At 40.7% G+C, this 14,722-nt stretch overlaps 1 protein-coding gene across 1 annotated transcript in view; it reads right to left on the reverse strand.

Annotated features, from left to right (window-relative positions):
• Positions 1-14,722, reverse strand: part of TNFRSF11A (TNF receptor superfamily member 11a) — a 39,257-nt gene that overhangs the window by 10,968 nt on the left and 13,567 nt on the right. Inside the window, exons 2-5 of the mRNA XM_087707567.1 lie at positions 7,944-8,025; positions 5,506-5,631; positions 2,732-2,875; positions 1,736-1,829 (exon numbers count right to left, since the gene is read on the reverse strand). Of these exons, the coding sequence (XP_087563693.1) occupies positions 1,736-1,829; positions 2,732-2,875; positions 5,506-5,631; positions 7,944-8,025 (446 nt within the window). The remainder of the gene's footprint in view (positions 1-1,735; positions 1,830-2,731; positions 2,876-5,505; positions 5,632-7,943; positions 8,026-14,722) is intronic.

The following is a 14,722-nucleotide window of genomic DNA, read 5'->3' on the forward strand; positions in this document are numbered from 1 at the left end:
ATTAAAAAATAACGTGAGATACAATTTAAAAAAACAACACACCATACATTCCATTTAAGTGTGGCTGGACCTTGTTCAACAGCCCCAGGCCTGCCGGAACAGCCAGGTTTTAGTGGCTTTTCGGAAGGCCGAGAGAGTGGGAAGGTTTAAAGGTTTAAAGGGAAGGGTCCGGATCTCTACAGGTAGATCGTTCCACAGGGGCCGGTGCAGCTACAGAGAAGGCCCTCCCCCGAGGAGCCGCCAGCCGGCATTGTCCGGTCGACGGCACCCGGAGAAGGCCCAACCTGTGAGATCTTATTGGTCGTTGGAAGGTATGTGGCAGGAGGAGGTCTCTCAGATATCCAGGTCCTAAGCCAAGTGCATGCACAGCTTCGTTTGTGCAAATGGTGTGCATTCATGCCTGTTGCTCACTTAAATGGAGTGTGCATGCACGCTCGCCTGCTGCTTGTGCAAATTATGCACACATATGTTCACCGGCAGTTTCTGCAGCCTGGTTTCAAACCCCTCATGGCCCACTAGTCGGTCGCGGCCCACAAGTTGGGGACCCCTGTCTTAAATGGTCTTTTCATACTTAAATGAACAATTAATTTTCCAGTTTATTCAATTCATTTTAACTAACGGAAAGAAAGGAAGAGAAATGAATTTCCTTAATTTCAAAGAGTAAACAATATTCCCACTTCCTTTTTGTTTCACGATCTATTTCTCGTTTTCCTGTTGCTGTCTTTCTCAACCTCAGCAATTTTAAGATATGTGGACTTTATCTCCCAAGGAATTCTGGGAGATGAAGTCTCTACATGTTAAAGTTGCTGAGGTGGAAAAACACTGCCCGACCGGAGGTCTCGAAAGGGATGCGGTGGCTCAGTGGCTAAGACAATGAGCTTGTCAATCGGAAAGATGGGTGGTTTGTATCCCTAGTGCCACGTAACGGAGTGGCCTCCCATTACTTGTCCCAGCTTCTGCCAACCTAGCAGTTCAAAAGCATGTAAAAATGCAAGTAGAAAAATAGGAACCACCTTTGGTGGGAAGGTAACAGCATTCCGTGCGCCTTCGGCATTTAGTCATGCCGGCCACATGACCACAGAGACGTCTTTGGACAGCGCTGAGTTTTTGGCTTTGAAACAGAGATGATCACCACGCCCTAGAGTCGGGAATGACTAGCACATATGTGCGAGGGGAAATTTTACCTTTATCTTCCTGCAGGTCTCAATTTTACATAAAACACAAATACTTAAGAATTAGTGCTGAGAAAAGAAGCGAATGCAGCCATTATTACAAAATTAAAGTTATTTTAATATGCATATGTTCATGTCACTAAATATGCATGATCAAATAAGTGAGGATTTCTAGATTCTAATGTTCAGAGAGCCGAGGTGGCGCAGTGGTTAAATGCAGCACTGCAGGCTGCTTCAGCTGACTGCAGTTCTGCAGTTCAGCTGTTCAAATCTCACCGGCTCAGGGTTGACTCAGCCTTCCATCCTTCCGAGGTGGGTAAAATGAGGACCCGGATTGTTGTTGGGGGCGATATGCTGACTCTGTAAACCGCTTAGAGAGGGCTGAAAGCCCTATGAAGCGGTATATAAGTCTAACTGCTATTGCTATGTTCAGAGACTAACAATGACAAATTATTTCATTTTCCGCAACCAACACCAGTGTTTCTAAATACAATACAACACAGACATCCAAGGATTTCCTTTCTGTCTCTATTAGTGCACTGTTACATGTACATGAAACTTACTTTGTCCAGGCTTTGCATGGATCAGTTGCAGAGGAGACATTAGAAAAATAACCAGTGGGACACCGTACGCACACTGTATTCTTATCTTGCTGTACTGTGGAAATAAAACAATACACTGAGCACACAAACACTTCTCTGAAAAGCATCACTTGAAAACAATTTGCTGATAACCAAATATTTAAGATATATTTTGGCACACACTGAAGTGTTACTATTTAGAACACTTCCGCGTTTTTAACTATTTATTTATTGGATAAAATATAACACTGGTTTTTAAATGTTTCAAAGCATTGGAAACAAGCACAAAGATTATTTTTGCAGGTCCACATACATACAGATATACACCTACACTTTCATGCTATTATAATGCCAAGAATGAGCTAAATGGTTCAGTGGCAAATGCGCGCCCGTCAAATGCGCACCGACAAAACCACGATGTCGAAAGCGCGCCCACTAAAGCGCGTCGACAAATGCGCGCCGACAAACAACAGTGGGACGCAAAAACAACTTTAGCAATCCTAACCTAACCCTTACCCTAACCCTAACCTAAAAACCCTAATCGCGCTTTTGTGGGTGCGGTTTTGTCGGCGAGCTTTAGTGGGCATGTTTTTGACGGCGCGGTTTTGTCGCCGCGGTTTTGTCGATGCACATTGGTCAGGTCACGGAGCTAAATAACCAACATGCTGTTTAAGTATTATTTATACACACTATTTCTCCCATGATAAAACTGTTAGCTATCAGACAAAATAAAAATAAAAAAAATAAGATATAAAATTAAAAGATTAATTGAGGCATATCATCCAGGACTGAAATTTACCCCAATTTCAGTGGTGTAATTTTAAGTATCTAATATTCAACAATGTGGGAGAAAACCACAACTCTCTTAAGAAGTTTCATTATCAGGACACCTCCACTGTCAATCCAGCTCATCAGTAGTACACTCAGCAGGGTTGACAAATAAAACAAAACTTTCAAAGGTGTTAATTTAAATCTTACTGGGAAACTTCACTCCAGAACCAGGAGCACATTTTGTGTTTCGACGGCAACAATCACAGTCTTTGTTCCAATGGTAGCCAGCAGTACAGGCACACTGTCTTTGGGATGTGCTGTTTCCTGGAATCACTTCTATTAAAGCTTTTCCTTTAAATGCAAAAATGGGGAAAGCAGGTGGAAATTGAAGTTGACATAAAGTTTGTAACGTAACAGACACACAACGAGCACTCTTTTCAAGTGAGGCAATGTTGCTGCTTGCATAATGTACAGATTTCCTGATTCAAGAGTGATTCTGAATGCTTGCCAGTTGCAATTCTAAGTGACATACCAGGAACAAGCGTTAGCTGCTATGTCAAGTATTAAGCAATAATAAAAATTCGAATTGTCAATCAATGGTATCGTAAATGAAACTATAGGGAAACAAGTAAATATGTGGTAAGTGGTGAGAATTGAAGAGAGTCTTATGGAAAAACAGTGTTTGTGGTTTATTGCAAAAAAAAATTGTCTAGAATTCAATGTCACAGTTGGTTATGATGTTGCTCAATGTTGTAGGAGGTTATAAGGGTCACACAAGAAATCTCTTTATGGAGGCTAAATGGATGGTTTAAATAGACATGTCCTTTTTCTTGTAGGATTTCAAATATAGTGCCTGTTCTGACCCCCTCCTCCATCCACTGACGACTGCCGAGACAAGCTTAACTGGAATGTACTTTAATAACAAGAAACCAAAACCTCGGTGGCTGAAAGCCAAGCATAACAAACAGATAAGGCTTGGCAGCAATCCAGCCTGCCAAGCTCACAGTAATGTCCTCCAACATTCAATCCTGCGTTGACTTCTGCAAAGAGGGGCGTGTGCACAAGTAGCCTTTTTATAGTCTGGAGAGGAGCCTAATGACCACCAGCTGAGTGCAATCACCTCCTGTAATTGCGTAATTGTTCCTGACATCTAGTAGCTCTTCGATGGCGTGCATCCAGGAACAACTCACTACTGGCTTCCGGCTCACTCTCCCTTGTCTCCTCCCCACTGGTCCAAGGCTCAGGCGCCTCCTGGTGGCCAACCATCCTCTCTGTGCCCTGCTCAGAATCGGAACCCTGTCCAGGGTCCTCCACATCCTCCAGAGCCGACTCAGAGGGCCCCTTGCTGTCGGAGGTGGCAGCTCCAACGGCACCTGCTGGGCCACAACAGGTGCCTAAACAAACTCAAGTAATACCCACGTTTTGCTTGGGTATCTAAGAAAGACATCCTTGCCTAATTTTAAAAAAAAATACAATATAGTTATAGCCCTGTATTTTGAAGCTGATATGTGTCCTTGAATTAAGGGCTGATGAAGAACATTCTACATCATCCCCAACCCTGGGCCATGGCATGCCAGAAATGAGGCTGCTTAAACAAATGAAGCCCAATCCCCGGGATGCATTCAGCACACATAACCATGCGCCCCCCCCCCCCAGTCCGTTGACAAACCTCTCTCCATGGAACCAGTTCCTGGTGCCCAAAAGGTTAGGGGCTGCTGTGCTACAGAACTAAAGGGTATGGCAAGAGAGTCAAGGGTATTCTTTCTTTCTGTTTTGCTATATGTTTTGCTTTGGTGAGATATAGCAATAGCAATAGCAGTTAGACTTATATACCGCTTCATAGGGCTTTCAGCCCCCTCTAAGCGGTTTACAGAGTCAGCATATTGCCCCCAACAACAATCCGGGTGCCCATTTCACCCACCTTGGAAGGATGGAAGGCTGAGTCAACCTTGAGCCGGTGAGATTTGAACAGCCGAACTGCAGAACTGCAGTCAGCTGAAGTGGCCTGCAGTGCTGCACTCTAACCACTGCGCCACCTCGGCTCTCAATATATGTGTCTATGCTCAGCTTGTGGCATGCTTGTGTCTTTGTGCTGAATATTTCACAATCGGCCCAAATCAATCCATTTCAGGATGGTTTGAAGAGAGTCTTATGGAAAAAAACTGAATGTTCATGGTTTACTGAAGAAAAAAATGGACTAGAATTGAAGGTCACAGCTTAGCATGATGTTGTTCAATGTTGTAGGAAGCCATGCGGGTCTCTTCATTGAAGATTATGAGCCGAGGTGGCATAGTGGTTAGGGTGCAGTACTGAAGGCCACTTCAGCTGACTGTTATCTGCAGTTCAGCGGTTCAAATCTCACCGGCTCAAGGTTGACTCAGCCTTCCATCCTTCCGAGGTGGGTGAAATGAGGACCCAGATTGTGGGGGCAATATGTTGACTCTGTAAACCGCTTAGAGAGGGCTGAAAGCCCTATGAAGCGGTATATAAGTCTAACTGCTATAGCTATTGCTATGTATTGTAATTTACCATGCTGATCCAGTACAGGCTGATAGATGTTTCCAACTTTTCAGTCAAGGGTTAAGAGAATCTAACTTGACACCGAACTTAGGATTGGAACCAGGGTCCAAAGATACAATCTAAACTTTGATGTTCAAACCCCGTCTTTTAAATACAGTACCTTGACTATATTATGTATCTCAGACTGCATCAATTTGCCTTCTGGGATATTCGTATTTTTGGGAGAGGCCACGCTGTCATCTAAGCAGTTATTTTGTGAGAGTTGTCCTGATATCCTAAGAGATTTTGATTAAAGCTCAAAAAGATTTTGGGAACCGCTGTTCTATTGCATATCCCTCTTTTCCAACTGTTCCTCTCCTGCCCACCTCTACCAACTCAAAATAAAAGTCTTCGTCTGCTGTCCTCAGAGTCATCTCCCGGGCAAATGAGAAGCGATATAACAGTCCGTGTGTTTCCCTTACCCCTATCACATATTTTATGAAGGAAGCACTTTTCCTCTTCATTCCAAATGTCCATATACTCATTTGAGCCACAGGGTCTGCAAACGGTCTCCGAAAAGGCAGTGCATTTTTGGGCCACGTACTTTCCTGAGAAGAATAACAGAAAAGATTGATGAAATGTTAAATACTTCAGAATTAGCAATATTGGCTGTCTCAGGCCTGCATGGATCATCTTAGTGGAGTCAGCACATGGCACAATATGGCCAATTATGACTGAATAAGTGGGCTGAACAACCGAAGAACATTATAATGCCATCAATTTAGGTGCTTATTACATTATCAGAATCAAACACTTGCTTAATCAAATTGATTTAACAACAGAATTGGACAATTCATAGTGAAGCATGTAGTTAGCCTGGATATGAGGTGCTAAACAACCACTGTCTATGTAAAACACGGAATTCAAAGATGTTTTTTTAACCTGCCATCTCCCTGCTTTACATGCGAGAAATTATACAGTAGATTGTTCAGTTATTGTTTTCCATTTGTAATGCAGGTAGTCCTTGACTTACAACAGTTCACCGTTCAAAGTTGCAACAGCACTGAAAAAGTGACTTATGACCATTTTTCACACTTATGACCGCTGCTGCATCCCCCCACAGTCATGTGATCAAAATTTATATGCTTTTGCAACTGGTTTTCATATTTATGACGGTTGCAATGTCCCGGAATCATGTGATCAGTTTTTTTTTTTTTTTGCTTCTGACAAGCAATGTCGATGGAAAAGCCAGATTCACTTAACAACCACGTTACTAATTTAACAACTGCAGTGATTCACTTAATGACCGTGGCAAGAAAAACAGTAAAACTGACTTAACAAATGTTTCACTTAGCAACGTAAGTTTTGTGCTAAATTGTGGTTGTAAGTTGAGGACTACCTGTATTTCCCCCATTTCCCCATTATCTGTATTTTGAAAAATTCAGAGAAAAGGAAGAAATAAGCACACGGTGGCTTTTCACTTTGTAACAGAATTTGCCTGGAAGTCTTTCAAGTTCTTCCTTGAAGGCATCTTCTGATTGGTTTTAAATGCTGAAGCTATGATTCAGCCTCTTTAAATAGTTTGTGTGATTCAGAAGCAGTGTCTGTTCTGAGCATGACCACCTAGGAGGAAATTGTTCAAAATGAGTTGAGTTCAGAAAGCTTTTCCTAAACTGACTTGTCCTTTGAGATTCAAGGTTTTCCCAACTGCTGTTTAGAACCTAAATATTCCTAAATATCAGCGCAGAAGACATGGCATTGATAAATTAACCCAGTGGTCTCCAACCTTGGCTTTGCTGGCTGAGGAACTCTGGGAGTTGAAGTCCACAAGTCTTAAAGTTGCCAAGGTTGGAGACCACTGAATTAACCAATGCAGAATACACAGCTTGAAGAAATAACTGCAAAGACAATTCTGAGTAGCCTCCAAATCTTCCTTCATATAATAAAAGCCATCTTTAAAATTCAATTTTTTTAACCAGGAATATAAATCTCTGTTAGTTTTCTCAATAGGTAAACATTCTACAATTTTGCTTTTCAAATTGCCATGCCAGATTCAACCTGCATATAATGGGACACCAGTAATACTGAGCTTGTTACTATTCAGATTCCTGATTTTATGAGGAAAAATTGTCTGAATGCAAAATTTGTGGGCTAAGGATCCTATTTTTGCTCTCAACTACAGCTCTCCCTATACTCCAATTACCTCAAAGATTTCACTTTACTCTATTGGAATGGAAAGAGTTACATACTCCTATAATAGTCTATAACTAACTATATCTAATTAATTTTAAACATATAAAGAATAATCCTTGACCTACGACCAGAATTGAGTTCAGAATTTTGGTCCTAAGTAATTGTGGTCATCAATGACCTGACACAAAATTACAATTATTCTTGGAGTCATTAAGCAAATCACCTGGTTATTTGGTGATCCATGTAGTCATTAAGTGAATCTAGCATATCCAACGGGTGTTTTTATTGGAAAACAGCAAAAAAACATCATAAATTGGAACAATTGTGACTGCAAGACTCTGAAATCAGTTATAAGACAGTTGCCAAGTGTCTGAAATGTGACCACCTTATGGTAAATGTTTGCTTGTGTGTAGGAGTCACAACTTCAAGGACAAGTCATATGTAGTTGTTTCTGAAGTCCGTGGTAATTTCAAACAGCTGTTAAACAACAGCTTGCTAAGTTAGGACTGCCTGTAACTCACTCTTTGAATTTCTGCTCCACAGGTTGGCATTTAAAACCCAAGTGTGGGTTTCACCCTCAAAATGTTTGCAATTCTGCTTTTGAGAGACATAAAAAGTGTTGTAAGAATGCAATTCAATTTTTTTTTTTAAAAAAACAACGATATTATTCTTTTACTTGCAAATCCATTTTGGCTTAAGCGTGCGAAAAATGTTGTTAGCGTATTACCTGGTTCACATTTGAGGCAGCATCGTCCAGAATATTCATAATGTTGCTCAGTGCTACAAGAAGTCTTGGCTTGTAAGTACAACTGAAAGACAGAACAGAACAATAATAATAATACCTTAGTTGCTTTTAGTTTAAGACGTCTTTCAAGGATACCCAAGTTTTATTTCCAAATTTAAAATATACATTTATATCAGTACAATGACGCCGGTCTTCGTTAATTTGCTACACTTCAGGTATGTTGTACAATGATTTCCACCGTATTCCCAACTAGGAGAATAGATGTTATAAATCAACATTTCAGAACTGCACAAATTTAGAAACCACCGTACAGGGAGTCCTTGTTTAGCGATTGCCTTGTACAGCAACTGTAGTTAAATGATTTTGAAAAAAAATTGAACTAATGCTCATATGTATGATCTTCACATCTTTCTCTCCCATATGTAGCAATAGCAATAGCAGTTAGACTTGTATACCGCTTCATGGGGCTTTCAGCCCTCTCTAAGCGGTTTACAGAGTCAGCATATTGCCCCCAACAACAATCCGGGTCCTCATTTTACCCACCTCGGAAGGATGGAAGGCTGAGTCAACCCTGAGCCGGTGAGATTAGAACCGCCGAACTGCAGATAACAGTCAGCCGAAGTACTGCACCCTAACTACTGCGCCACCTCGGCTCTGCAATATTTGCCATTGCAGCCACTTAACACGCACTGTCCTGTGGCTGGCCTCTGTTCTTCACTCTCCCCCACAGAGATTAAGCCAACCAAGCTATCTTTTTCTAAGCTGTTTTTCTTAGGACCACAGTGCTTCCCTAAAAAGTCCTCATAACAAGTTAGCAAGTTCAGCAATGTGACCATAATTAGTTGATTAGAACCCTCTAGCTGCTTGTAGCTGCGGCTTGGAATTGACAAAACCCTAATAATTTTCACACTAAAGGTTTTGTTCACCTCCTAAGCCAAGAGCACTCGGCAAAGAGCGGGTGGTAGTGCATTACTTTCAATGCGTATTCTCCAATGTGTGTCTGCTTATTCTAATTCGTAATTTAATGAGTTTATATGCCGCCCAATCCCAGAGGACTCCGGGCGGCTTACAAATACGAGATAAAATAAAAATAACAGATAGGGGAAAGAAAACGAAAACAGTTTAAAAAACACAACATACATTCAGCTTAGCTGGGGGTTGGACCTGATTTATAGATCAACAACCCCAGGCCTGCCGGAACAGCTAGGTTTTGGTGGCTTTTTGGAAGGCCGCGAGGGTGGGAAGGGTCCGGATCTCTGCGGGTAGATCGTCCCACAGAGTCGGAGCAGCTACAGAAAAGGCTCTCCCCCGAGTGGTCGCCAGCCCTTCCTGTTGTGATCCCTTCCTCTCCTCTGAATGCAAGTTCAAAAATCAATTATCTTGCTAATTATTTAGAATTAGTATTCTAAAGCAGGGCCGTCAAACCCGCAGCCCGCAGGCCGGATATGTCACCTGCGGGACATGCCCACACACAAAGGGGGGAAAAAGTCACGATCCATCACGTGACACTGCCGCGACGATGCGAGTTTGACACCGCCGTTCTAAAGGGTGGGGAGTTCACTCAACAATTTGGGATTGTGTCCCTTCTGACGCTGTAAAGCGAAGCTGAGGTAAAATTGTAAGCAAACTTGTAGTCCTGCAATTTTTCACTTAGCAACCAAGTTGTCGGTTCCAATTTTGTTCGCAAACCAGTACTACCTTTATATGAAAATATATATAACTGATGACTTGTAACTACTTTTGGACCTATTTTCTGTCTTTATGTTTACGTTTACCATATCTGGGTGGCTAAAATCCAAGTAAACACTAGATGGCAGCACAGAGAAACAATAAACTCTCTTTGCTGCTAGTTACAGATCATCCACATCTTTGCAGCAGGATTTACCTCCTCTTTGGTTCCTATTCCTTCTGGACTGCTATTTTAGGTAGTTGCATATAAAGTGTTAATATTAAGGCAACCCACTTGCATTAAAAAAGGTAATTAACTGCATAGTGAATGTTCTGACCCCCCTCATCCTACACCAAAGCACGCCGAGACAAAGATACTGCAAGGATTTATTAACACACAGACAAGACCTTGGCAGCAATCCAGCACAGTCCAGGCCTTGGCAGCAATCCAGCCTACCAAGATAGCCACGAAAGTTCTCCAGCTCTAGTGAATACTCCTGCAAAAAAGGCATGTGCACAAGCATTCCTTTTATAGTCTTGAGAGGAGCCTAATTACCACTAGCTGAGTGCAATTATCTCCTGTAACTGTGTAACTGTTCCTTATGCCTATTAACTCTCCGTTGCCGGGCATCCAGGAACAACTCCTCCCCACTGCTCCAATGCATGACATCACGATCACACTCCCTTGTCTCCTCCCCGCGGGTCCAAGGCTCAGGCGCCTCCTGGTGGCCAACCAGCCTCTCTGCACCATGCTCAGAGTTGGAACCCTGTCCAGGGTCCTCCACATCCTCCAGAGCCGACTCAGAGGGCCCCCCTGCTGTCGGAGTCTGGTGGCAGCTCCAACGGCTCCTGCTGGGCCACAACAGTGAATATGGAGAAAATTAAACTAAGAGCTATGGGCATATGAAGAATGGGCATAAAAAGTGAGAAAACAGGCATTATCATGTTGTCTCACAACCTAACTGTAGATTAAAAGACTTTAAAAACCCTAAGGGTTGTTTTTTTAAGTAGCATTTTCCAGAATATACAAACATATTTGTTTTATCCTTGTAGGTCTTTAGTCAATCCCCTTTTGAAATATTACAAAAAAACCTTGAATTGCCACTTTCCTGGACATATGATATAATGCTTCTATTATAGGTACCTATTTTTAAAATCTAAATTATGTTCACACTGGGGAATATAAAAAAGCGTCTTCTGACAGTTCCTGCTTGAAAATTGAGTAACTTCCAACATATACAGTTCTTTTAAGTAGACTAAATCAGTATTAAGGCACGCTTCATAGAATTTCATTTCATCAGAAGATAATGCAAGTGAGATGGGGAAATTCCCAATTCTCAGAAGTTATAAAACCCACTCCCTTCTAACCATGGTCAGTAATGAACTATACTTTTGTGATACTTTACAGTAGTTGTTTGGGACTGTTTGAACAACTCACTCAAATAGTCACACCTTCAATGTACCTGGACTTGGTTAAAAACTAATATACACATTTAATCAACAAACAAGGCAACTCCTTAGCAAAATTTATAACATAACAAGATGGATCTAATTTTATTGAAGCCTTGGCAGACAATCTTTTATATAAACTCTTGATTCAGGAAAGGGGAGAGTTACACAATTGAGCCCCTCTGCAGTTTTCCATTATCTCATGTACAGAAAGTCCTCCACAATCTCAGTAGGTTCTCACAAAAAGTAATAATTCCAGATTTTAAATATAGGAACATAATTGAAGTTAGTATAGTCATTCCTAACCCTCCTCCCTATGCATATCAATGCTCCATCACTGGAGATTATCCAGCAAAAGCTGGGAGGCCAATTGGCTGAGATGGCATGAAAATCTCTCTCCGGGCCCTATGATTTTTCAGTGTAGAATTGGAGCATAGTTGAAGTGTGATTCCAGTCAGTGAATAGGAGTTGGAGGAAACAAGATTTGTTTCACAGATATTTTTCAGAAACCAGGATGATATCAAAATGACATGGACAATAAGGTTCCCCGCACACATATGTGCTAGTCGTTCCCGACTGTAGGGGGCGGTGCTCATCTCCGATTCAAAGCCGAAGAGCCAGTGCTGTCCAAAGATGTCTCCGGGGTCATGTGGCTGACATGACTCAACGCCGAAGGCGCACGGAACACTGTTACCTTCCCACCAAAGGTGGTCCCTATTTTTCTATTTGCATTTTTACATGGTTTTTGAACTGCTAGGTTGGCAGAAGCTGGGACAAATAATGGGAGCTCATTCCATTATGCGGCACTAGGGACTCAAACGGCTGAACTGCCGACCTTCTAATCGACAAGCTCAGCATCTTAGCCACTGAGCTACCACATCCCTATATGGACAATAATAGCAATAGCAATAGCAGTTAGACTTATATACCGCTTCATAGGGCTTTCAGCCCTCTCTAAGTGGTTTACAGAGTCAGCATATCGCCCCCCACAGTCTGGGTCCTCATTTCACCCCACCTCGGAAGGATGGAAGGCTGAGTCAACCTTGAGCCGGTGAGATTTGAACTGCAAATAGCAGTACAGCTGAAGTGGCCTGCAGTACTGCACCCTAACCACTGCGCCACCTCGGCTCTGTCATGGCTCTTAACATTGTCACCTTTTGAGAATTGGAGACATGTCGCTACAGCTATTTGTGGCAGCTTCCTCTCCATCTGCCGGTATATGATGAACCTTTGTACTGAAGATATGCTTGTTTTATTGCTATTTTACCGACTTTGTTGTAAAATTTCCCCTAGGATCGTTTGCACATGATAATTGCAGATCATCTGTTGCATAAAAGAGATGGCCGGCACTTAATTAATTAATCCTAACAGTGGTGAATCAATTGGTATATCCAGAAAAATAAGGCTCAGCATGATATGCCACCACATTGTAATAAGGACACAGCCTTTGTCCTATTGATATAACTTTAATAGATTTATGTTGGATCGAATATCCATGACAGCATATGCTTCCTTAGCCCCTTTTCTACTAAATTGTTGCATTTAAATTATTATTATTTTTTTAAAACCAGTGTTATTTAAATTGGGAGTTTGGGTATTTTATTAACAAGAATGCTAGACAATAACATTTTTATATTAAATTATGCCCATTTGGAGGAGGCTGGAGCTCAATTTCCTAGTCATTCAAAGTTCTACCTGTTCATAATTGTCATATGTTCATATGTTCACATGTTCATATTAGATAAGCCACAATGGCTAACCTATACCAAAACCACTATAAGCCATTTCGTGTGTTTTGGTAATGTGAGCAAAACCAAAAACATTTAGGTGACTTAACAGAAAGCGCTATATTGCTGTAATATAGTTATGGTTACTCATACAAAGTTAGTTTACTTTGAACAGGACCTGTGGAGTGTTTAAATTACTCACAAATGTGCATCGTTCAAGAGTTTGTGATAGAAAAGAACAAAAGTCAGAAAAATAGCTATTCTCTGGCATTTGTTCTTTAGAAATTAAGCTGAGTTTAATTATAAAAAATAAAACATGTGGTCCTTAGTACTATCTGAACTTGGTAGATTTTTTTGAAAACATTTCATTACCAAACTAGATAATCTCATCAGAATAAAATATATCAATTGCTTCGAGTCCTTTGTCTACTTTTCTTAATAATAACTCCATTGTCTAATTGTTGTAGAAATTATATAGTTACAGAGAGTTCTTGACTTATGGGCACAATTAAGCCCAATACTTCTGAGGTGGCGCAGTGGTTAGGGTGCAGTACTGCAGGCCACTTCAACTGACTGTTATCTGCAGTTCAGCGGTTCAAATCTCACCGGCTCAAGGTTGACTCAGCCTTCCATCCTTCTGAGGTGGGTAAAATGAGGACCCGGATTGTTGTTGTTGGGGGCGATATGCTGACTCTGTAAACCGCTTAGAGAGGGCTGAAAGCCCTATGAAGCGGTATATAAGTCTAACTGCTATTGCTATTGCTATTAAGAGAAACAGAATGAAGCATGCCTACCCTATCCAACCTAAGAGATACTCTTTAAGGGAGAGGAAGTACTGCAACATGCACACTTTTTAAACTCAAGAAACTCATACTTACAAAGTTCGCATTCATAAAATGTGATTTGGAAAAAAAAATCGTGCTTTGTTCAGTCTGAAAGTTCCTCTTTATCAGAGAGATTTAACAATGACTTCTTAGAGGTTAACAAGGCCAAAGTCCTTTACTTTAAGGAACAATTTGCAAAACTCCAAAGAACAGAGAATCAAATTGTAACGAGCAGCAGGAAACCTTAAGCACACTCAAACCGGTTCCTTTTTCTTTTTTCTTTCTTTTTAGTATTATAGCAACTGATAAATCTGTTCTCCAAACATTTGTAGCAAACGTTAAGTCTTGTTGCTACATGTTTTAAATTAACCTCCGCTTTCTTTGAAGATGAATGTTTGTATAACAAATTCGTTTACTTCCTTGATAATAAAGCGATAAAAAGACTTTTTTTCCACTTTTTATTATGATGTACAACCAGACCAAAAATAAAATAAAATCAACTACCTTGTCCCTTACTTATCTTGATGAGTTTATTGCTGGACTTTTAATGATTTATAGTATAACACAGTACTTAGGTATACTAACGCATTGCAGTATAAATATTTATAACCAGAATAAAGTTGCATTTAATTCAATGGAATTTATCTCCACCTTAAGCATGCACAAAATAGTAATAATAATGAGTCCCCTTCGGGGAAAAGGGCGGCATATAAATGTAATCAATCAATCAATCAATCAATCAAAATTGCAGTTTTCACTTCAACGCCAGATGTATTTTTTTTCCTCTGTAAAAAATGCTTCGGTTCAGTTATATTAAACAGTGTTTATTTAATAATGAACAAACCAGAAACATTTTAGCAATGTTTTTACAGAAACAGCTATAGTTTATATTATTATGGAAAATTAAAAAGTTGAGATTCGATCTTAATGCTTTATTTTTGCCACAACAGAGGGAGTCGGAAGTCAATACTTCTTCTTTTTTTCTGTTCTCCCCTCCCTTCACTTCTCTTTCCCCTTCTCTCTCTCTCACTGTGTCTTATTAGCTTTTGCATTTTTGTATTTTACTCTATAATCTAAAGAAAAGTTTAAAGAG

The sequence above is a fragment of the Thamnophis sirtalis genome, unplaced genomic scaffold (assembly GCF_051295495.1).
Source record: "Thamnophis sirtalis isolate CommonGarterSnake01/CBP01778 unplaced genomic scaffold, rThaSir2_p1.2 scaffold_2, whole genome shotgun sequence".
Taxonomy (NCBI): domain Eukaryota; kingdom Metazoa; phylum Chordata; class Lepidosauria; order Squamata; family Natricidae; genus Thamnophis; species Thamnophis sirtalis.